This window comes from Peromyscus californicus, unplaced genomic scaffold (genome assembly GCF_007827085.1).
Source record: "Peromyscus californicus insignis strain IS unplaced genomic scaffold, ASM782708v3 Scaffold_4__1_contigs__length_199733344, whole genome shotgun sequence".
Lineage (NCBI taxonomy): Eukaryota > Metazoa > Chordata > Mammalia > Rodentia > Cricetidae > Peromyscus > Peromyscus californicus.
In genome coordinates, this window is record NW_026294562.1 from 53797325 (window position 1) to 53819207 (window position 21883).

Here is a 21883-nt window from a genome sequence, read left to right on the forward strand (position 1 = left end):
TCTACTTAGCTGCTCTTGCTCCCGACTTCCCCGGGACTAATTTACCAGGGCCCTCTGTGTGTCAGGCCGAAACATGTGTCATCCTCACTCCCACACAGGCTGTGGCTGAGGATGACGGCAGTTTTCACATGAGGACCTGAGGGATGGGAGGTGCTGGCAGGAGCCCCCGGGTTCACTCCAAAGGCCTCGGTGGTGCCCCGACACAATGCACAGCCTGAGATTGCTCTGAAGAGAAAAATGGCTGTGTCTCTACACAAACTGTGATATTCACGTATGCTCTACCCCGAGATGACTCCAAGGCCAAAACCAGGCCACTGGACCCCTGGCTGGCCAAGAATGAGGGTCTTTGTGTCCAGACTTCCTGGCTGGGAGTAGCCCACAGACACCAGGCTGCTGAGCTAGACACTCAAGACATAGAGTTAAGGTCACATCCCCTGAGGCAGAAAGAAGACTCAAACACTGTGAAAGTCACAACACCTCCCACCCCAAGTGGAGAAACCCAGACCTGAGCTCTCCCCACCCACAGCCCTGGGGATCAGAGGACAGCTAGAGAGACAGACACTGCTCCCCGCATCTCCAGGGCCTGGAGGAGAGAGCGGCCACGGGGGCTCCCGAGCTTATCTCACCAGCGTGGCAGTCAATTTAATTAAGATGGATGTGGCATACCCCCATGGGCAGGAGCCGTGGCCGGCACAGATGGCAGGAGCTTGAGGCTCTCCCGGGTGCTGCCCTGGCATGTGGCCTTGGCCGTCAGCCCATGGGGCAGCTGTGGGGAGAGTTTTAGTGAGTCTGGCTTGCCCTGTGACCTTAAGGCCTGCCGCTCACCAGCCTCCTTTCTCTGCCCCAGGCCTTCTTCTACCCCCTGCCACATAGCAAACATCCATATCACAGACACACATGTACACCATCACATCACATCTCACACATGTCAGTCACATCACACATACCATTAAGACATGGTTAAAAATCAATCCTGGGCTTCAAAATGCCAGGTGGCCAGTAGAAAGATGGGGGTTGGGGGTGTCGGGGAGAGCACTGGACCGGCCCTCTGCAAGCATTCCCTGGGTCACATACCAAGGGACAGAGATGCCTACAACCTAGTAGAGGTGCTCTCCCTTAAGCTTCCCACTCCTCGCGTAGGGGTGAGGATCCAAACCTCCCCGTTCCCTCACAGGCCCCCTCTAACTCCCCATACTGCCTTCTCCTCCATGGTCTATGTTCTTGTAGCTGGAATGAGGCCCAGGGGGACACTCCTCCCCATCTGGAAACAGAGACAAAGTGAGAACAAAATGAGGATGGACACAGAGAGAGAGAGAGAGAGAGAGAGAGAGAGAGAGAGAGAGAGAGAGAGGGTATGGAAGCCCTGGTGGGACTTCAAGACCCCAGTCACTCCCGGTCCACACTGTGCTCCACAGGCCATCAAATGCCCACAGGCCAATGCTACCCCTGGCTTCAAAAATAAAAATTTAAAAATTCCCACCCCGAGATAATTGCTCTCTGCTTTTGCCTATTGTGGCGGCTCTGCGGTCGGCAATGAGAAGCAATTATTCACGGCTAATGATTATAATCAAGTCAAATAGAATTTAATGGACATGCATTCTCTTCCTGCTTGAAACTTTACATATGAATTAAGCACATATGGGTTTCACGAGGCTCGGACGCAGATTTATGCAGCCCTGAAAAGCCCCACATTGCCTGCGACTTTTATATCACTAATAAAGGCTGATTTATGGGCTCCTCGGAAACGCAATCTCTGCTGCCCCCTGGTGGGTGACGCTGCGGGGGTGAAGCCAGGGCCCAAGGGGATGGGAGGGAAGCAAGGCCACCGAGGACCTCTGTCTGACCAGAGCCAATATCGCATCAAACACCGGGGATGCAGGTTCTGCCTGGGAAACCCACGCCTGACACCTGCTTCGGCCATTGCTTTGCCCCTCTGCTGGGTTCTGAATCCTGACTGCGCCTCTTTCTAGAAAACGATCTCAAGGAAACATACTAAGAGGCGTTGGGTTCACTAAGGCGAGTGAGAGAAGGGACGCTGCTCATCTGCAGGAGGCACCAAGTCCTTGACCTTGTTGAGCTGGCACTCAGCATGACGCTAATAGTGTCGTCAGTTCAGGTGCTGAGCCCTTGGTTCCTGTGCAGGTGGTGAAGGAGCGTCGTTCCTACCTTACATGTGCCCAGCAACCCGATGGATCGTTTTCCATCATCCCCATTGTACGGAGACAAAAAGGAGCCTGGCAGATGCAAGGATGCCATGTCCTGGGGGAAGGATGACCAACAGGCCATCAGCCCAGGGCAGCCAGCTCAGCCAGTGCTGGAGTGATCCTCAGAGACAGAGCTGACAGGCCAACCCATGCCCCGTGTCCCAGCCCCCAGAGCTCTCTCCTGTTCCATGAATCCTGTGACACCTACCTTGGTCCCTAAACCCAAATTTGTTCACCCGCCAGGCTGCCAGGGAACTCACAAGGCAAGGCACCTGCTCTTCCATTGTCCATTCTACAGCTCAACGGGAAAAGGACCACTGGGTGCCTCCCACACCGTTGGCAACATCAGCAGGGCCAGGTACAAGGCAGGCCCAGGAGACTTCCTGAGGGACTGGAGTGCAAACCAGATAAAGCTATCTTCACTCAGATAGATTCACCGAACTCCCTGCCACCTACCCTCTGTCAGGTGCTCAAGACACACAGAAGCAACAGCCAGAAAGGCAAATGTGACCCGAGCTCTCCCTGGCACTGAGCGTCACCCATCACTGTGTGCCTGAGACAGCCGCGGCGGCGGGGGGCGGCAGCGGCAGGGGGTGGGGTGGGGTGGGGAGGGTCCAGTGTTCTACCTCCGCAGACACTGCCAGAGGTGCCACCCAGATCCCAAATGCAAAGGTCCAGGGCAGACTGAGCAGTGGCCTCTGCTGGGAGCCCAGTCACTGAAGGAATTACAAAGAGGCATTGACAGCATCAGCAGCCCGCTGCTCCAGAGTCCTGGAGGGGCCGGATCCCTTGTCAAGACTCAGGTCAGGTAGAGAGCTTCTGCAAGCCGGAAGGTGAGAGGAAGTCCAGAAGCACCTGGAGTACTATGGGCCGCACAGGGGTGGGGCTGGTATGATGGGGTTTTTCTGTGAGTCCGAGCCCTGTGCCAGGAGCTCTGCCCTGATATTCACAGAACCATAGAAGAAGACACCTCTGCTGCCAGCTGTAGTTCCCGAGGATTGTATGAGGGAGGGAGGCAGGGAGGGAGGGAAGCTACCCGACCTTGTTCCAGGAAGTTCCTGCACTCATGCTAGACTTTGCCGACCCCAGACACCCATTCCCCATGACTCCAGAGCCCTTCCCAGAGCCTCTTGACCTCAGCCAGACAAACACCACAGCGTCCTTCCCTCCCCCAGAGAAGCAGCTGCCTCCACTCTGCCAAGCCAGCAAGAAGAGAACACGCGCAGGAAACTGAGCAGCTCCCAGCCCAGGCGCTGGAGAGCTGCCAGGGAGCTGGGGGGACCTCTCCGTACCCTCCCTCCCCTCCATGAGCTCCCTCACCTGGCCAGGTGTGGAGTGAGCCAGGACTGGTGGGGGATGGGGAAGCAACCACAGCCCCCACCCCCACCCCAGGATGAAGAGAGCCGGCTTTGGCCTCCACCTCAGGGGCAGGGCAGTGTGGCATCTTTCCAGCTATGCTCTCCCCCATCCCCACTGCTAATGGGCTTCAGAGCTGCAAGGCAGCTTGGCAGAGCGAGGTGCCCCCACGAGGCAGGTCAGGGCTTCAAGAGAAGAAGAGCCCGAGTAGCCGCCACGCTGGGCTCCTATGGCGCCAGCAAGCCATCCACACAGCAACTGAGAGGCTCTCTGGAGCCAGGTGGCGCCCACCCATTTTTGGCACACCAACCAAGCTGAATGTGACAAAGTGGCACCCCAGGCCTCTGACTCGGGCCAGCCACTCACCAGCATTGACAATGGCATCCACTTCCAGCTTGGTGATGTCCCCACGGAACAGGGAGATTTTCTCATTCAGCTGCTTGTCCTTCTTATACTTGGGGTCCTCCACCTTCACAGACACCCCTGGAACAGGCAGGGTTGAGGGGTCACAAAGGGGCCCTTCATTGCGGAGTGGCTCTGCCAGAGCCCATGGGCGAAGTGCCTAAAGCATAGTGATCGGCCACTGATGCTGGCGATGACACCCTACTCTGAATGAGCACCTACTGTGTGCACACGAGGCCTTTATAATAATGCTCCAGGAAGCGTAGTGATATGATATACCCCCTTTTTCCCACTTGTTGAGACAGGCTGGCCTCAACTTGATGAATAGCCAAGACTGGCCTTCAACTCCTCACCTCCTGCCTCTACCTCCCAAGTGCCGGGATTACAGGAATGCCTTACCACACCTGACTTCACACACTCCATTTTCTAGGTGTCACAACAGAGGCTGAGATGGGGTAAGAAGTTCCCCAGCATGCCCCTGTAAGCAGGTGCAGCATGGCATCAGAACCCAGCTCCCAGGAACTGAGTACCCGAGGTAGACGGCGTCTGTGGCCGGGAGCTGACTTCCTAACGCTCTCATGAGACTGAAAACCAAACTGGCCTCGGGCAATGTTAATAATTAAATGAGGTGACACATGCAGAGAGCCTGGATGTAGGGAGCACGCAATTGGTACCACTGGCTGCTTCTGGCAGGTCCTCCCAAGCCATTCTGCTGGGGGCACCTGCCATGGCCAGAGAATAAGGCCTACCTTTCGCTGTCTCCTTCCATGTGGGGATCTTCTTCAGCTTAATGAAGTCCCTGCAGAAGTAATGTTCCTCCCTCTGTTTGTCACTCAAGCCCTTCAGAAAAGCTGCAGGGGCAAGACAGACAGAAAGGAGAGTCAGTGTGGCAGGGCCAAGACGGCCCCCACCTGGGCCTCCTCCTCCTGAGGGCTCCTGCTAAGTCCAACCCAATCCTAACTGCTACGTTTCCCAGGGTCCTCAGGGACAGAGACAGAGGACTCTACAACATCTTCCCCTGCTGTCTTGGTTCAGGAAGAGAAACTGAGGCCCAGGGAGAGTGAGGGACTTGTCCAGCCACTGCAGACCCCAGTTCAGAGTTCAACCTGGCCGCCTCCTGATGCCTAAACATCTCAGGGTCCCTCGTTTCTGCATTTGTAGCGGGATGAGATGTCCCTTGCAGAACAGTTACAACCTCGCACGCAGTAAGCCAGGCAGGCTGGTGATGCTCTGTCCCTCGTCAGTCACAGTGTCACTGATGGCAAGACAAGTATCCTCAAAGGCAGACTGGCAGACCTGGAGCCTGTGCCAGCATCCGCCCAGCACTGGCTGGGGTTTCTATGCAGCCTGCGGGCAAATGTCCCCATTTTTACAGATGAGGCAGCAGGTACTTGGGAGGCAGCCTGAGGTCACTCAGATGGTGAGGGAGGACCCAGGCACCCACCTGCTCACAGACTGTGTGTGCCAAGTTGGTCCACCCTGCCCCAAGTCAGGCCTTCCCTTGCTGTAGTGAACTTGACCCACCTCAGAAGCAGTTCTGCTACAGCTTTGTCCAGGCTTATGGCTCACAGGCTCCCCCTGCTGGTGAGAGACTACCTATACACTCAGGCTCAGCCCAGCAGGGTTCCCTCAAACACAGGTGGCAGATTAGAGTGACCCTCACCATCACCAGAGAGGGAATTTGTGGTGATACATTGTGTACCCTAATAAACTTGCCTAAGGAGCAGAAGACAGGGCCAGCCACTAGACTAGACATAGAGGTCAGGCAATGATGGCACACACCTTTAATCCTATCACTCGGGAGGCAGAGATCCTCTGGATCTCTGAGTTTGAGGCCACACTGGGCTACATGAGATTGATCCAGTCAATATAGGAGAGAAACAGAGCCAGGTAGCGGTGGCACACACCTTTAATCCCAGCACTTGAGATCTCATGCCTTTTCTTGGGAAAGCACACACGCCTTTAATCCCAGGAAGTAATATGGCAGGGCAGAGAAAGGACTGTAAGGCGTGAGGAAACAGGAACTCACTCTCTTTAGGCGGAGGATTTCATAAGAGGTAAGAACTAGTGGCTGGCTGTTCTGCTTCTCTGATCTTTCACCTGATATCTGGCTCTGGGTTTTTTATTAAAAGACCGTCTAAGATTCGAACAACAGGGGATAGCCCACAGCAAAAGTCACATGAAAGAACCCAAATGGCATCAGAGGACAGGTCGGAGCTGAGTTTGGGGGGTCAGCTGGTAGAGTGTTTGCACAAAACCCTGGGTTCCAACCTCACTACTCCCTCCCCTCCTCTAGGTGAGACTCAGCTCAAACCTAAGGACATTCCCTGACCCCAAGATGACCCTGACCCCAAGCTGACACATACCCCCATTTCCAAACCTGTCCTCCTAACTACACCCACACCCACCGACCTGGCAATTTACCAACCTATTCCTCAAACACCAGGTGATTTCCTGCCTTGGGGCCTCTGCGCCTGCTATTCCTGGAATAGTAGTTTTCCTTTCATTCCACTTTCCACTAAGAATCTTAAAAAAAAAAAAAAAGATTTATTTATTTATTTATTATGTATACAGTGTTCTGTCTGCAATGTATGCCTGCACGTCAGAAGAAGGCACCAGATCTCATTACGGATGGTTGTGAGCCACCATGTGGGTGCTGGGAATTGAACTCAAAACCTCTGGAAGGGCAGCCAGTGCTCTTAACTGCTGAGCCATCACTCCAGCCCCTCCACTAAGAATCTTGAGAGTCTGTGTGCTCCTTCCTGGACCTTGGCCAATAGGGTCTGTGTGAGGATCTGTACTCTACACCACCAGCACAGTGCCCAGGGTGTGCCAGGCTCCATGAACGACTCAGTGAAGAGCTAAAACCTGAAGGCTGAGGGTCAGCTGGCTGAGCAATCGGTCATCCAGGCAGAGGGCTCCTGTGCAGACGTGCTGAGGCAAAGGAACGTTTGGGGGTGATGTGGAGGGAAGCTGGAACAGCCAGAGCAGAGAGAAGACAGGGCACAGAGGGGTGGAGAGAAACCACATGGGGCTTTCATTCCCCTTTGGCTCTCACTATGCTCTAAGGCAAGTCATGGCCTGAGCCTCAGTTTCCTTCTCTAGGTCAGAGATAAAGTGCCCTCCCTGGCACCCAGATGCTGAAGGTCTGTGAGAAAGGGGCAATCAAGACCAGCAAGAACACTGGCTCAGTGGTAATGTGCTTAGCTAGCACGCCTGAGTCCTAGGTTCCACCCCAATTCCGGCTTTAGAAAAAGAAAGCAGGACTGTAGTGCGGCCCCTCTGTAGCATCACAGATTCCTCAGGAGGGGAGCCCAAGAGGGCAGGACTTGAGAGGACAAAGCTTTTCCCAGGTGGAAAGCAGGGCAGGTAGATCTTTGGCCATTATATAGCTCCCCATACTAGTTATTACATGCCATCATGACCAAAGACACCCTGAACCTTGGCACAATCAAGTGTGGATGCTTCCAGCCAGCTAGACCTGGAGCTGGCACTAAGAAGCTGTGGTAGCACCAACCGACTCCTTGCCAATTACTACAGACCAGCTATAGGTGCTGCGGAGGTGGTCAGGCTGGGGCCAACCCTGGAACCACATGGGATGAGTCCCACAGCCCAAAGACACCTAGACCCCTGGCAGCACATCTGACAGATGCCAGCACCTTAGAGGAGAGGCAGAAAAACCTAGCCCTTGTCGCACCCAGGTGAAAGAAACCTGGGGTGGATCCGGCCTTCCTCATAACTTTGGTGGTCTCGTTTGAATGGCCACAGTTCTCAAGGCCCACTTGCTCCAACGGAGTCCAAACAGAGCACTGTTTCCCAGAGACTGCAACCTGTCTCCGCCACTAACCACCACTATACCAACCTCAGGGACATCTGTCAGTCTGTCCCTGTCGGTGCTGGTCCCCAAATGCACAACCTCAAAAGGCCAGCATGAGCCAGATATGGTGGCACACAACTGTTACCCCAGCACTTGTCAGGTAGAGGCAGGAGGATCAGGAATTCAAGGCCAGCCTGGGCTGTATGAGATGCAAAAAGGCCAGCACACCAGTACTGTGTCTCCATCTCCAAACAAGGTCATGGCCATGGCACGTTCCTGAGGTGCTGGAAACTACACAGCTGCCCGAGATAGTTCTCTGCCCCAGGGCCCACGCATTGTCCCTCCCTCACCTCAGCTCCATCTTTCAGGACCATCTCCCAGGCCTCCTCTACCCCACACAGTCACTGCCCACCTCCTTTCAAGTCAGATGCAGACTTAAAGCACAAGTGGGTTTTATTTTTTTATAAAAGATGTAAAACATGCATTTTCATTCTCTATCATTTCTGAAGAGGCGAGAGTATTTCACGGCTCACTGAGACAGGTGTTGTAAAAAGATGTTCGCAGTAAATTTTGATGGGGAAGCCTGACCCCAGACTGAGCTTCCAGAGGCTCATGGGCACGAAAGCTGGGCAGGAGGAAGCAAGCTCCGCCAGAGCCATAAAGCGCGCCAGGCAAACGGGAATTCAATGATGTGTTTTAAGAAGTATCTTTATGACACTTTGCAAGACGTCGTTCAGAGAGATGAGACAGGCTGGGCCTGGGGGGCTGGGGGGTGGCTGAGTCTGCAGAACACCAGGTGGGCACAGCTGATAAGGTTGTGCACTCGAACACAGCAGCGTGCAGCTTCTGTGGCATTAATCACCTGTGCTCACCGGCCCCTGGGAGCAGCGACTCATCCAAGCCCATGGCACAAGCAGCGGAAAACAGAGTATGAAGCCCAACTGCAGCTCTCAACCTGCCTCCACTGGGGTGTACAAACGAAGGCTGCACCCCAACATGGAAGAGATGCCCTCACCCCTAATTCTCAGGTGTGCCTGGACAATATGCTGGCTCAGCAGTCCCATCAGAGACGCTGTCACTGAGATGATGTTCCCTAAGGTCCTCAATCAATCCTGGCCCCTCCAACAGGATCGGCAGTTGAAGCATAGGAATCTCACCATGACACCAGAGACAGAGAATGCAAGCTGGTCTGTAAGAGCCCAGCACAGCGAAGATAGGAGGTTGGGAAGAGATGTGGAAGAGGGCAGCTCTGTAGGCTGTCACTCTAATGTGACCCCAGCACAACAGTAGGAGCTATTGGTCCCATTTCATAGATGAGGAAATAGAGGCTCAGAGAGCAGGCAACAGTGACCCTGGGGCTTGCTGGAGTCTGATGGCACCAATGTTCCTTCTTTTTTTCAGTACACAGTGCTGCCCCAGCATGGGACAAGAAGAAAAGGATAGGACAGAGACCCTAGATGTTCCTGATGGCCCCAACTAAGTCCCCTCAAGCCAGCTGCCTTTCATTGTGAAATTTCCAGTCTTCTTTTTAAGTAACTTTTTATATGTATTTATTTTATTGTATGGCATGAGTGTTTTGCCTGCATGTATGTATGTGCACCATGTACCTGTCCAGTACCCTTAGAGGCCAGAAGAGGGCATCAGATCCCCTAGAACTGGAGTTGGGGGTGGTTGTGGGCCATGATGTAAGAGCTAGAAAGTGAACCCAGGTCCTCAAAAAGTGCAGTCAGGCCTCTGCAGCCCTGTTTCCAGTCTTCTAAACAGAACCTGGTTGGAGGGAGGGCAATGTGGCACCCAAGAACCAAGGAGATTCGGTGAATTAACCAGTGTAATCAGATCTGCAGAAGACCACAAAGCTTAGCACTTGGTTCAGCCCCCAGGATCATATGAACCAGGCTTCAGGCTTGGTAGTGCACACCTGTAATCTCAGCATCTGGAATACTGTACAGGCAGGAGGATCAGAAGTTCAAAGTCATCCTCCACTCTACAGGGAGTTAGAGGCAAGCCTAGGCTACAGGAGACACTGTCTCCAAAACAAAACAAAACTGAAAAGCCTACATGTCTCCTGATGAGGGGATCCAGTCTGGTGGCTGTCCTGATGTGGAAGGTTAATGGACCCAGAGAAGCAGACAGCCAACGTGGAGGTGAAGAAGGAGCCGAGCCTTGGGCAAGGCCTCTCTAGCTGGACCACAGCAGGCCATGGGTATGGCGCAAATACCCCATAAGAAGATTCTCCTGGAGGGCTGAGCCCTTCCCAAGCACTGATGCTTGCTCTCCTGCCTCTCACCTGCCCACCTGCTGTCTGCCTTGCAGCCTGCTGCTTGAGTGAGACTATGCTTTGAATGTGAATGCCCCCACAGGCTCATGTCACATTGGTCCCTAGCTATTGATGGCGTTATTCTTGGGAGGGGGCGCTGGCTGGTGGAACCAGGAGCTAGCTGGTTTTTTGCAGGTTATGCCTTGGACCTTACTCACCCTCTGCTTCATCATCTGCCACTTGCTCCTGCCACGATGGTCGCATGTTCCTCTTGTTTGGGACAGAGTCTAGCCAGGTATCACCGTCCTTGCTATATAGCCTACACCAGTCTCAAACTCACAGCAATCCTCCTGCCTCTACTTCTGAGTGCTAGGATCAGAGGTGTGCATCATGCCTCCTTGGCCTTTGTGCACAGAGACCTTTTGCAGCCATGAGCCAAAATAAATCTCTTCTCTTCTTTCTTCCCTTAAATGAAGTTATTGTGGTCACAGCCATGCAAACACTAATGTGGGCTGCTCTGGATGAGAACAGGTCCCACCAAGCAAACCAAGACTGTGCCCTGGCTTTCCCATAGGGTGAGGAGGCCCTGCCCAAGGGCTCAGGAGTTTTCACACCCACTGCTATTTTAAATATATCTGCTGCTGGTAATGGTTTTTTGAGACTGGGTTTCACCATGTATCCTAGGCTGTTCTGGAACTTGCTCTGTAGACCAGGTTGGCCTGGAACTCACTGAGATCCACCTGCCTCTGCCTCCTGAATTAAAGGTGTACCTCACCACCACCTGGCCGTATTTTTTCACCCTAAACTGCCTGTGCATCAGTCTTGTGTAAGCTTAATCACTGTGTGCCAGTCTCTGACAGAAGGTCACCTCAGGAAAGCAAGCATCTAGCTATCTAGTCCTCATCTAGCTATATCCCTGAAAGCACATGTCCACTAGAGACATGCATCAGGACGGTCTGAGAAACTTCATGCACAAGAAACCCAAATACCCATCTATAAAAGAAGGCATATACAAGCTGTGGTACATCTGTAAGATGGAATACTACCCAGAGGTAAAGAAGCATAAACTGTCATAATGTGTACATGTGGACTTCAGAGTGAGATCCAGGCCAGCCTGAGCTACAGAGGAAGACTTTGTTGGTTTGGTTTTTTGTTTTTTGTTTTTGTTTTTTCCGAGACAGGGTTTCCCTGTTGTTTTGGTGCCTGTCCTGGATCTCACTCTGTAGACCAGGCTGGCCTTGAACTCACAGAGATCCACCTGGCTCTGCCTCCCGAGTGCTGGGGTTAAACTGAGATTAAAGGCGTGCCCCACCACTGCCCGGCTTGTTGTTTTTGGAGACGGGGTCTCACTCTGTATCCCTGGCTAGCTTAGAACTTGCCCTGTAGACCAGACTGACCTGGACCTCACAGAGATCTGCCTGCTTCTGCCAACCAAGTGCTGAATTATAGGCTTGTGTCCTAATCTTAGCCTTTTTTTTTTTTTTTTAACAAAAAACCAAAGCCTTTGAGGCTGGTGGATCTCTGTGAGTTTGAGGCCAGCCTGGTCTATATAGTGAGTTCTGGGACAGCCAGGACTACATAGAGAGACACTGTCTCAAAAAACAAACAAACAAACAAACGAAAGAAAGAAAGGAAAGGAAACAGGCCATCCGCACATTTCCATGCCCAGAGCCTGTTGTCCTGGGTCATGGAAGCTTGGAGTAAACTCTTCCACACACTAGGTAACTAGAGAGAGGCCTTGTCTCCCCTGCTAACCACTGTCACTGATACCTCAGGGCTGCATTTGGTCACAATGGGACCACCTCCTCTAAGTCTAGCCCTACCTCCTGACCTTGGAATGCCCTTCCCCAGTCAGCTTCTTTACCTCAGATCCCTGATGGGCGATCTCTGACCTCCCTAGCTCAGGCGGCCCCGGCCACCACAGTTTCTTCATACAGGACACAGACCCACTGTGTCGCTGGTTTTCCCCACTGGACAGACTGTTGCCTCTCCACTCACTGCTGAGTCCGACAGTGCTGGCCCCCATAGGGCATGAGGTAAAAGTTTATTGAATGAGGGCTAAGAAGACGGCTCAGTGGGCAAAAATGCACTTGCCATGCAAGCCTGGACACCCGAGTTTGATCCCCAGAACCCATGCAAAAACCTAAAAGCCAGACGAAGTAACACTGGTAAAAATCCCAGTACACTCACTGGAAATGGCAAGCGGAGACCAGAGACTCTCCAGAGCCTCAAGGACCAGCTCACCCGGCTTACACGGACCCGGCTCACCCGGCTTACACGGACCCGGCTCACCCGGCTTACACGGACCCGGCTCACCCGGCTTACACGGACCCGGCTCACCCGGCTTACACGGACCCGGCTCACCCGGCTTACACGGACCCGGCTCACCCGGCTTACACAGACCCAGCGAAGGAGGACTAGAATCTAGGAACAGAGGCAGAACTACAGTAGGTGTAATACTGTCCCAGCTCCCTGCCATGGCTCTGGGTTGCTGCTCTCTCTGGGAAGGCTGGATTCTGAGGGACAATGACGCCCACTGCGGGAGTTCTGGGCCGGCCCCCAACTCCAGGCCAAGTTTGAGGGCGTGGCAAGTTTTCTCTGCTCCCAGAGAGGACCGTCAAGTGCTTTAGAATCCTGGGCAGACATGCAACTCAAACCACAGGGAGTTCTCTTTCCCAAAACGTCCCAATCTGAGGTTACCTTCAACCCAGCTTGACCCAGCCTCCATGGTCACGCCCACCAGCAGCCCAGCCAATGAGGCAGGAGCCTTCGCAGCTCTTTTCAAAGGGGATCCGCCCAGAACCATAGGGGAGGGACTGGCGCTGAAGGGCAGGGGCAGCTGGGCTGCCACTCAGAGCTATTTGGGACTCTGGACTTTGCGTTCCAGCTAGAGACTCGGTCGTCCAGGACCCGTGGCCCCTTCCCGGCATGCCTGTCCAGAAGGAGAAATATTTTCATTCTTGGGAGGAATCAGTGATTCTCACCAGCCCACACTCGGGGTCAGTCTGCTCTCCAGGTTCTATGAGCCCAGTCCCGCAAGAAGGGGGCAGCGTGCTGGCAAGGGGCCAGAAGCCAGCAGGCGGCCAAAACGGGCACCTACCACACTCCCAGAGAGGCCGGCACCCAAGCTGCCACTCTTGGGGCTATGTGACCCTACCTGGCAGCCACAGGCCCTGTGCTGCTCTCTCAGCCCATCCCTGCCACTTGCCCCAAATGTCTAGCAGCATTCAAGTCCAGGTGTCGGAGGTCAAGATTCCACACTTTGCCTCCGCACACTCGAGCCTGACCTTGGGGACATGGGCTCTGGCACTGGGCCTCAGTTTCCCTCCTGCGCATAGAAGAGGGTGTCTGGGCGGGATGGGGTTTCCGGGGACCATAGCTGAGGTAAGGCCGTTTTCCCCACTCGCTTGGTCAAGGGGTAACCTGGTGTGGGAGCTGGACATGGCTGTGGGCTGAGGGGAGTCCCCAAGTGCCTCAGGGGCATGTGGGGTGCCATTCGGCCGGGGAGGCCCACACCCTGCGCTCACACTTACATTTGGCCTCCTTCCAGTCGGTGGAGGTGCTCAGGTCCACCTTCGCGGCCATGGCCAGGGGGGCCCAGGTGCGCACCCAGGCTCCACGTCCCGCCGCCCCCCACGCCCCAACTCCCGCCGGGGGCCACGCGCAGTGGCAGTGGGCACCCAGCGCCACCGGGGGACCGCACGCACTGCTGCGGGCCCGCGGGCCACCCGCCGAGCGGCCGGGCCAGGGGCGCGGGGCAACCAGCAGCTGCCCCGCCGCGCGCAGCTGTGCCAGGCGGCCGGACACTTGACTCTGCAGCGACATGTGCAGGCGGTGCCGGGCGGCTCCCCGCCCACTCCGACTCTATTTACGGTGCTCAGGAGAGTCGGGCTCGGTCCCTTATTTACTCTGGGACGAGAGTGGCGCGTGCCAGCCCGTGGCGACCTGCTTAGAGACCGCGGGCGGCGCGCCGCTGGGCACCCTGGAACTTGTAGTCCCGGTCCGACCCACGGCGCTCATGCACTTGTATACACACGTGCGCACCCAGCCGGTCTGTGTCCTCCGGGGCGTGGCTGCAGCCAACCTCCTGAACCTCGGCGTCTCGGCGCCTGGGGCTTTTCGTTGAGCTGCCCTGGCTCAGTACTCAACTCGGCCTCTACCGCATGTTTTGCAGGCAGAGAGACCTGGGCTTGCGTCACTTTACCCAGCTCCGCGTCTGGTCCACAACAGCCGCAGGTTCCAATCCACCAAGGGGAGGTGATAGGTGCGGCGGACCAATTTGTCAGGTTGGGCGACTTCTCCGGAGCCGGCAAAAGAGTTGGGCCTCCCCTCGAAGCTCCAGGGGCCAAGCGGCGCCTACTAAATTCCAGAGCAGCCAAGGCACTAGTGAGATTTGAAAGGCAGAAACTTGGTGCCAAACCCCGTGTGGTGGTGCACACTTATAATTCCAGCTTTCGGGAGGCAGAGGCCAGAGGATTCTAGGAAAGTTTAAGGCTAGCCTGACTACAGGCAGCCCCACAGCGAGACCCTGTCTCAGTCAATCGGTCGATCTGTCAATCAATATAAAAAAGAAAAGAGAAAAGAAAAGAAAAAATAAATAAAAGAAAATCTGGGTGCCTAGGAGCACTATCTGGTGAACGAACTAGGGTAATTTTTTTTTTAACCTAAAGACACACACATGCCTGAGGGGCTAGAGAGATGGGCTCAGCTATGGTGATATTTTATTTGTACTGATATGTTATTTTATTTGTATGTTAATAAGTAAAGTTGCCTGGGGGTCAGAGCTAATAGGAAGCCATAGCAGAAGCTGGGAGGTGGTGGTGCACACCTTTAATCCCAGCACTTGAGAGGCAGAGCTAGGCAGATCTCTGTGTGTTCAAGGATACAGCCAGCATGGAGACACATACCTTTAATCTCAATACCAACCATAGAAGACCTGGAGGTCTGTACAGACAGGCAGTGACGAGGAGGTCATGTGGTTGGGTTTACAACCAATGAGAAGGCAGAATAGAAAGTCAATAAAAAGGACAAACAGGAAGGAGGTCTCTTTTGGCTGAAGAGAACAGCAGTAGCAGTGAAGGTTAAGGTTTTTAGCTCTTAGCTCTGACCTCTTGGGCTTTCATCTCTGCATTGGCTCTGTGTTTATTTAACAAGAAGGTTAAATCTACACTCAGCAGTTAAAGAGCACTGACTGCTCTTCCAGAGGCCCCGGGTTTAAATCTCAACACTCACATGGCAGCTCACAACTGTAACTCCAAGATCTGATGCTGTTGTGGGATATTTGTACACTGTGTGAAGCTGTGACCGCTGTAATAAAAAGATGAACGGTCAATACCTAGGCAGGAAGTATAGATTAGGCAGGATTTCCAGGGAGAGAAAGGAAGAGGAAGACTGAGGCCGCAGGAGACGCCATTGAGACATGGAAGGAGTCAGACACACAGAATGGAGGAGAGGTAAAATCCGCGTGGTAGAACGTAGATTAATAAAAATATAGGTTAATTTAAGGTACAAGAGGTAGTTACAACTTACAAGCCTCAGCTAATGGCCAAGCTTTCATAATTAATAAGTCTCCCTGTCATTATTTGGGAGCTGGCGCCAGGCCCAAAAGAAAAATCCGACTACATGACACCTTCACACAGACATACATGCAGGCAAAACACCAATGCACATGAAGTAATAATTTTTTTTTTAAAAAGACACCTGCCTATAATCCCAACAACATTCCAGAGGCAGAGGGGAGTCAGGAGGGTCAGGAGTTCCAGGTTAACTAACTACTCCTTCATATTCAGTTCCACATCAGCCTGGTCTACTTGGGAGCTTGTGGCCAGAGCTACCCCGTGAGACTCTGTGTTTTGTTTTTGTTTGTTTGTTTCTGTTTTGTGAAAAAGAAAAGAAAAAGAAAATAGATTTAAATCCTGGGCTCAGCAATTAAGAGCACTGGTTCCAGAGGACCAGGAGTCCATTTCCAGCACTCACACAGTATCATCTGTAACTCCAGTTCCAAGGGCTACCACATTCTCTCCTGGCCTCCCAGGCCTCAGGCATGAAAGTGGTGCACAGACATCTCCCCAAGCCTTACCCCTAACACCTTACAAATAAAGATTTAGTTCCTGAAAAACAAAACAAAACTAAAAGAGGAGAGAGAGCAAAGTGAACGACCTCCTTCTGAAGCATCACCACAGATCCGGCAACTTAAACAATGCAGACTTACCATCTTAAGTTCTGAGAGACAAGGATCTGGCGTGAGTCACCAGAGTGACATGCCGCTGGCTTCATTCCTTCCCGAAACTCTAAGGGAGATTGTCCCAGGATTTCCCAGTGGCCAGAGGTCACAGGGCCCTTCCTGTAGCCCCTTCCTGCATCCTGGCAGTGAGCCCAGGCTTCTCTTGTCTTGCACGTGGTGGGGGCCTTGCTCTGTTTCCCCTGGCTCCCTCTACCATTTTCCAGGCTGTGATTACACTGGCCCCATCTGCATCCAGGAAAAAGTTACTACTTGCCCATGATCAGTTAGCTGGTTTGAAGCCTCAGTTTCCCTTTGCCAGGGGCCATATTCACAGGCTTCAGGGGTAGGATGTGGACAGTTTGAAGGGCCTTCACTTTGCCCTCCAGCCTTCCAGGCAAAGACTGGGTAGGGGACTCTGGGAAAAGGCAAGGTCCCACTCAAAAGATATTTTGGTTACTAAGGAGAAGGCTGCCTTTCACTTAGGGCCTGAAATCATTGTCCTTTGGGGCTGAACCCCTGGAGTTCTCCGGTTAAGCCAGAACCCCACCACCACCACCCCACCAGCTAGTCACATTAAGGTAAAGCCTCATTCTTCTTTTTTTTTTTAATTGAAAATAGATTTTTCCATATATATATGTATATGTATATATATACATATATAGAGAGAGGGGGGTTTCTCAGTATAGCCCTACATACAATATATTCTTATTACATTTTCCTCTTCCCCAACTCCTCTCAGATCCTCCCTGACTAAATCCTACCCATATCCATACCCTTTCTTTCTCTCTCCCATTAGAATACAAGCAGGCATCTAAAAAATGATAAAATAAGGTAAAATAAAAAAGAAACAAACAGAACAGGAACAAGCAAATAAACTACCAGGAGAAAAAGAAACAAAGAAAAAACCCAAGAAACACAGACAGATGCAAAGACATACACATCTCCCAGAAATGCCATACAACATAACATGAGAAGCCATCATGTATACACAAAAGATCTGTAAGGGAAGAAAGAAAGAAAAACAAGTAACACAGGCAATCTACTGCTGAGCTCCGCAGTGGTTTGTGTACCCAGTAAGATCCATTGGAGAAAACTCATTTTTCCTTTATGGACAGTTGTCAACTGGAGATAGCTTCTAAGTTAGGGATGGGGTCTTGTGTCCGTTTTTTCCCCTCAGAGCTCGGACCCTATCTGGCTGAGATTCATGTAAGCCCTTTGCATGTTGCCATGTGAGTTCATATGTGTGTGGGTCCTGCTGTGTCTAGAAGGCCTTGGCTGGCAGTGGTGGCTCACGCCTTTAATCCCAGCGCTGGAGGCAGAGGCAGGTGGATCTCTGTGAGTTCGAGGCCAGCATGGTCTACAGAGTGAATAACAGGACAGTCAGGACTACACAGAGAAACCCTGTCTCAAACAAAACAAAACAAAAAAGATAGAAGGCCTTATTTCCTTGGTGTCCCACATCCCCTCTGGCTCTTATAATCTTTCTGTCTCCTCTTTCACAGGATTTCACTCTGTCCTCTGAGCCCTGAGTGGGGGGATTTGATGGAGACACCCTATTTAGGACTGAGTGTTCCATGGTCTCTCACTCTTTGCACATTGTCCAGCTGTGGGCCTCTGTTTTTGATCCCATCTACTGCAGGAGGAAGTTTCTCTGATGACGGCTGAGCCAGATACCCATCTATAAGTATAGCAGAAAGACGTTAAGACTCATTTTATTGATAAGTTCCTTTAGAAGAACAGTAGGATTTGGTTTTCCACTAGGTCTTTCATCTCTCTAGGCTCAGGTTCTTGGCCACCTTGAGTAGTGTCAGGGAAGGGTTTCATCTCATAGAGTAGGCCTTAAATCCAATCAGATATTGGTTAGTTACTCCCGCAAACTTTGCGCCACTATTAAACCAGCATATCTTGCAAGCAGGTCACAGTTGTAAATTAAAGGCTTTGTAGCTGACAGACCTCATTCTTTTTGGTCGCCCCCCAACCCAGACAAGATTTCTCTATGTAACAGTCCTGGCTGTCCTGGAACTCCCTCTGTAGATCAGGCTGGCCTCACAGAGATCCGCCTGCCTCCGACTCCCGAGGGCTGGGATTGCAGGTGTGAGCCACCACCGCCCAGCAACAGCCCTCATTCTTTCTGCTGGGACTGGGGTCTGTTCTCACGTGGCAGCTTCATGAAGGCCTCAGGCAACATCCCACTCCAGACTGTCAGTCTTCTGGGTCACAGACTAGTGATTCTGGGCAGAGAGGCAGAGGCTTGATGTGGGAAGGAACTCTTCACAGAAATTGATCTGGGCCTTTTGTTGTTTGTTTTTTGTTGTTATTTGAGATAGAGTCTCATGTAGCTCAGATGGCTTCCAGTTGGATATATAGCTGATGATGACCTTGAACTTCTGATCTTCCTGCCTCACCCCTAGTGCTGAGATTACAGGTATGAGCTCTGCACCAGATTTATGTTGTGCTTGGGATAAAACCCAAGGCTTTCTGTACAGTGGGCAAACACTCTACTGAACTACATCCTAATCCCTGGTCTGGAATTCTCCAGAGAGGTAGCCAAGGATGACTTTAAACCCCTGATCCAGCCAGACGATGGTGGCACATGCCTTTAATCCCAGCACTTGGGAAGCAGAGGCAGGCGGATCTCTGTGAGTTCGAGGCCAGCCTGGTCTACAGAGCGAGATCCAGGAAAGGCACCAAAACTACACAGAGAAACCCTGACTTGAAAAAACAAAACAAAACAAACAAACAAAAAAGAATAAACCCCTGATCCTCCTGACTCCACCTCCCAAATACTGGGATTATGGAAATAGCTGTATGTTGGGGGCAGAAGCAAAAGCTTGGAAGTCTCTGGAATCCTGAGTCCTCTAGTGAGGCCACAGTATAAGGTGTCATCTGAGGATTTAATGTTGGAAAGAGGTTTTCATGCACAGAGTGCTTCCTACCACTGCTTGTGTTTAAATTAATGCTGTTTATTAAAATGTAGACATTTAAAAAGAACTAGTTTTTCTTAAACATCCAAATGCATCTTGCAAAGCTAATTTTCTACTTATAAATCTACCAATATTTATAAAAATAAGAACAATTGCTTCACTATTCTTTGATTAATATTTAATTAACTTATAAGTTCTGCAGATTAGCTTCTTCTTACAAAATGAATGCCAATTATAAACATAGGTAATTAAATTCCCTAATAGATTTTTGTTTTTTTTGAGACAGGGTTTCTCTGTGTAGTTTTGGTGCCTGTCGTGGATCTCGCTATGTAGACCAGGCTGGCCTCGAACTCACAGAGATCTGCCTGGCTCTGCCTCCCGAGTGCTGGGATTAAAGGTGTGTGCTACCACCGCCCGGCTTACTAGATTTTCTTAAAACTACATTTCACTAAGTTGAAAGACAGTAGTTGGAGCTGGTGTAGTGGCACATTTTGATCCCAACACAAAGGAAGCAGAGGCAGGTAGATCTCTAGAGTTTGAGGCCAGCCTGGTCTATAGAGCAAGTTCCAGGATAGCCAACACTACATATGTTGTGTGACACAACTTTTCCTGAGGACACAGTAGATGCACATCTCCTCTATCCAGGTAGGGAGCCCGCGACAAACTAAAGCACAGATAACACCACAATCCAACTTGGTTAACAAATGAGTTTTATTGGTTAATTTAGGAGTATGGGTGAGGGGTCACTTACAGGAGCAGAAATGACCACAAAGTTGGTTGCATCACCAAAGCCCACCCCTGTGGTGATATATTGTGTACTCTAATAACTTGCCTGAGGATCAGAGGACAGAGCCAACCACTAGATTAGAAACAGAGCCAGGCAGTGGTGGCACACACCTTCAATCCCAGCACTTGAGATATCATGCCTTTGCTTGGAAAGCACACATGCCTTTAATTCCGAGAAGTAATATGGCAGGGCAGAGAAAGGTATATAAGGCGTGATGAAACAGGAACTCGTGCTCTCTTGAGGCTGAGGATTTCGTAGAGGTAAGAACTAGTGGCTGGCTGTTCTGCTTCTCTGATCTTTCAGCTTTCACCCTGATATCTGGCTTTGGGTTTTTTATTAAAAGACCATCTAAGATTCAAACAACAAACCCCAGCATGGGAGTCAGCTCACAAAAGTTAGGAACTTGGAGCATGTTACACAGCCTGCAGGCAGCTCAACAGGTTGGAGAGTGTCCTTTCCAAGTGACTCAGTTGGTCTAAATCTCTTCTAGGCAGCTTGACTGGTTTCTGCTTCTTCCAGGCAGATGGTCTGGCCTCAGTGTAAGCCCCTCTGAAGGGACTCTACCCAGCATAGGTCTGGCAAACATGGCTCTGGCAGGCCTTGCCCTTCTCCCTGATTCCCTCTGCCTTGCTAACAACCATTAGATTACACTGCTAAAACTTAACACCCTCTGGGCTCACAAGTGGCCAGCCCCTGCACCCAAGACTACTCAAAAGGTCTAAGAGGTAGATTCCATCCCCTCAAGAGGCAGGTGGCCAAGCTCCACCTTATAGGGGGAAAAAAATCCCAAGATCGGGCCACAGAATCCCACCAATCTCTGAGCTTGCCCCAAGATCAGGCCCCAAAATCTCACCAATTCCAGGCTACCCTGGGAAAACTCCCCACCCCACACCCCACCCTGCATGAAATCCTATATAAGCCTGCCTCCTGCTCAGTTCTTTGCTGCTTCTCTCTCAAGCAGAGGCAGCCACTCTCCTGTGTCTCTCCCAATAAATCCTGTGAAAGGTTTGTTGTTGGATGTGACTTTGAGGTCTTCCTTGGCATCAGGACACCTTGCTCTTCAGATCTATAACACTTACACTCAGTCTTCTTTGCAGCTTGGCTCTGCTCCTCTGAGAAGGACCCTTGGCTTTTATTGCTTACACTGGCAGGGAGGAGTTTAGTGAATCTGGTCGGTTTCAGGGACTTCCTGAAGCTATTGTGAGTTGTTTACCTTCTTGCTTAAGGAGCAACCCTGCAGGACAGAATGTTCCAATCTTGGAGGACATTTACTTACACAGCAACGTAGAAAGACCTTGTCACAGAAAGAAAGAAAGAAGATAGATACTTAGAAACTGGACATAGTGGGATACCCCTATAATGCAAAGACAGGGCAATCAAGAAATCAATTCCAGCTGGGTGGGGGTGACAGAGGCGGGTGGATCTCTGTGAGTTAGAGGCCAGCCTGGTCTACAGCAAGAATTCCAGGACCACACAGAAAAAAATCTATCTCAAAAAAACATGAAAAAAGAAAAGACATCAGTTCCAGTGCCAGGTGTGATGGACACATCTTTAATCCCACCACTTGGGAGGCAGAGGTAGGCAGATTTCTGTGAGTTTTAGGACAGCCTGGTCTATATAGAGAGTAGGACAACCAGGGCTACATAAAGACACCCTGTCTCAAAAAAACAAAAAAGGAAATAAAGTGAATAAGTCAGTTCCAATGGCCAGGAGGTGGGTCACTCGGTAAAGTTCTTACTGTGCAAACAAAGGACTTGAGTTCAATCCCCAGCATCCAGGAGGCTGAGGCAGGAGGGGCCAGTAAGATTGCTCCGTGGGTAAACATATTCACTGCCAAACTTGATGACTAGGACCCATATGATGGATGAGAAAACTGACTCCAACAAGTTGTCTTCTGACTTCCATGTGTGTTA

General features: G+C 51.6%; 1 protein-coding gene across 4 annotated transcripts in view; it reads right to left on the reverse strand.

Moving 5' to 3' along the window:
- Macrod1 (mono-ADP ribosylhydrolase 1) overlaps positions 1-14017 on the reverse strand; it is a 144520-nt gene extending 130503 nt beyond the window's left edge. The window contains exons 1-3 of one of the 4 annotated variants that reach the window (XM_052714173.1): positions 13570-14017; positions 4712-4813; positions 3927-4043 (exon numbers count right to left, since the gene is read on the reverse strand). In XM_052714173.1, the coding sequence (XP_052570133.1) occupies positions 3927-4043; positions 4712-4813; positions 13570-13861 (511 nt within the window). In that variant the 5' untranslated portion in view covers positions 13862-14017. The remainder of the gene's footprint in view (positions 1-3926; positions 4044-4711; positions 4814-13569) is intronic. The other 3 variants (XM_052714174.1, XM_052714175.1, XM_052714172.1) reach the window with 3 other exon arrangements.
- Between the last annotated feature and the right edge of the window lie 7866 nt (positions 14018-21883).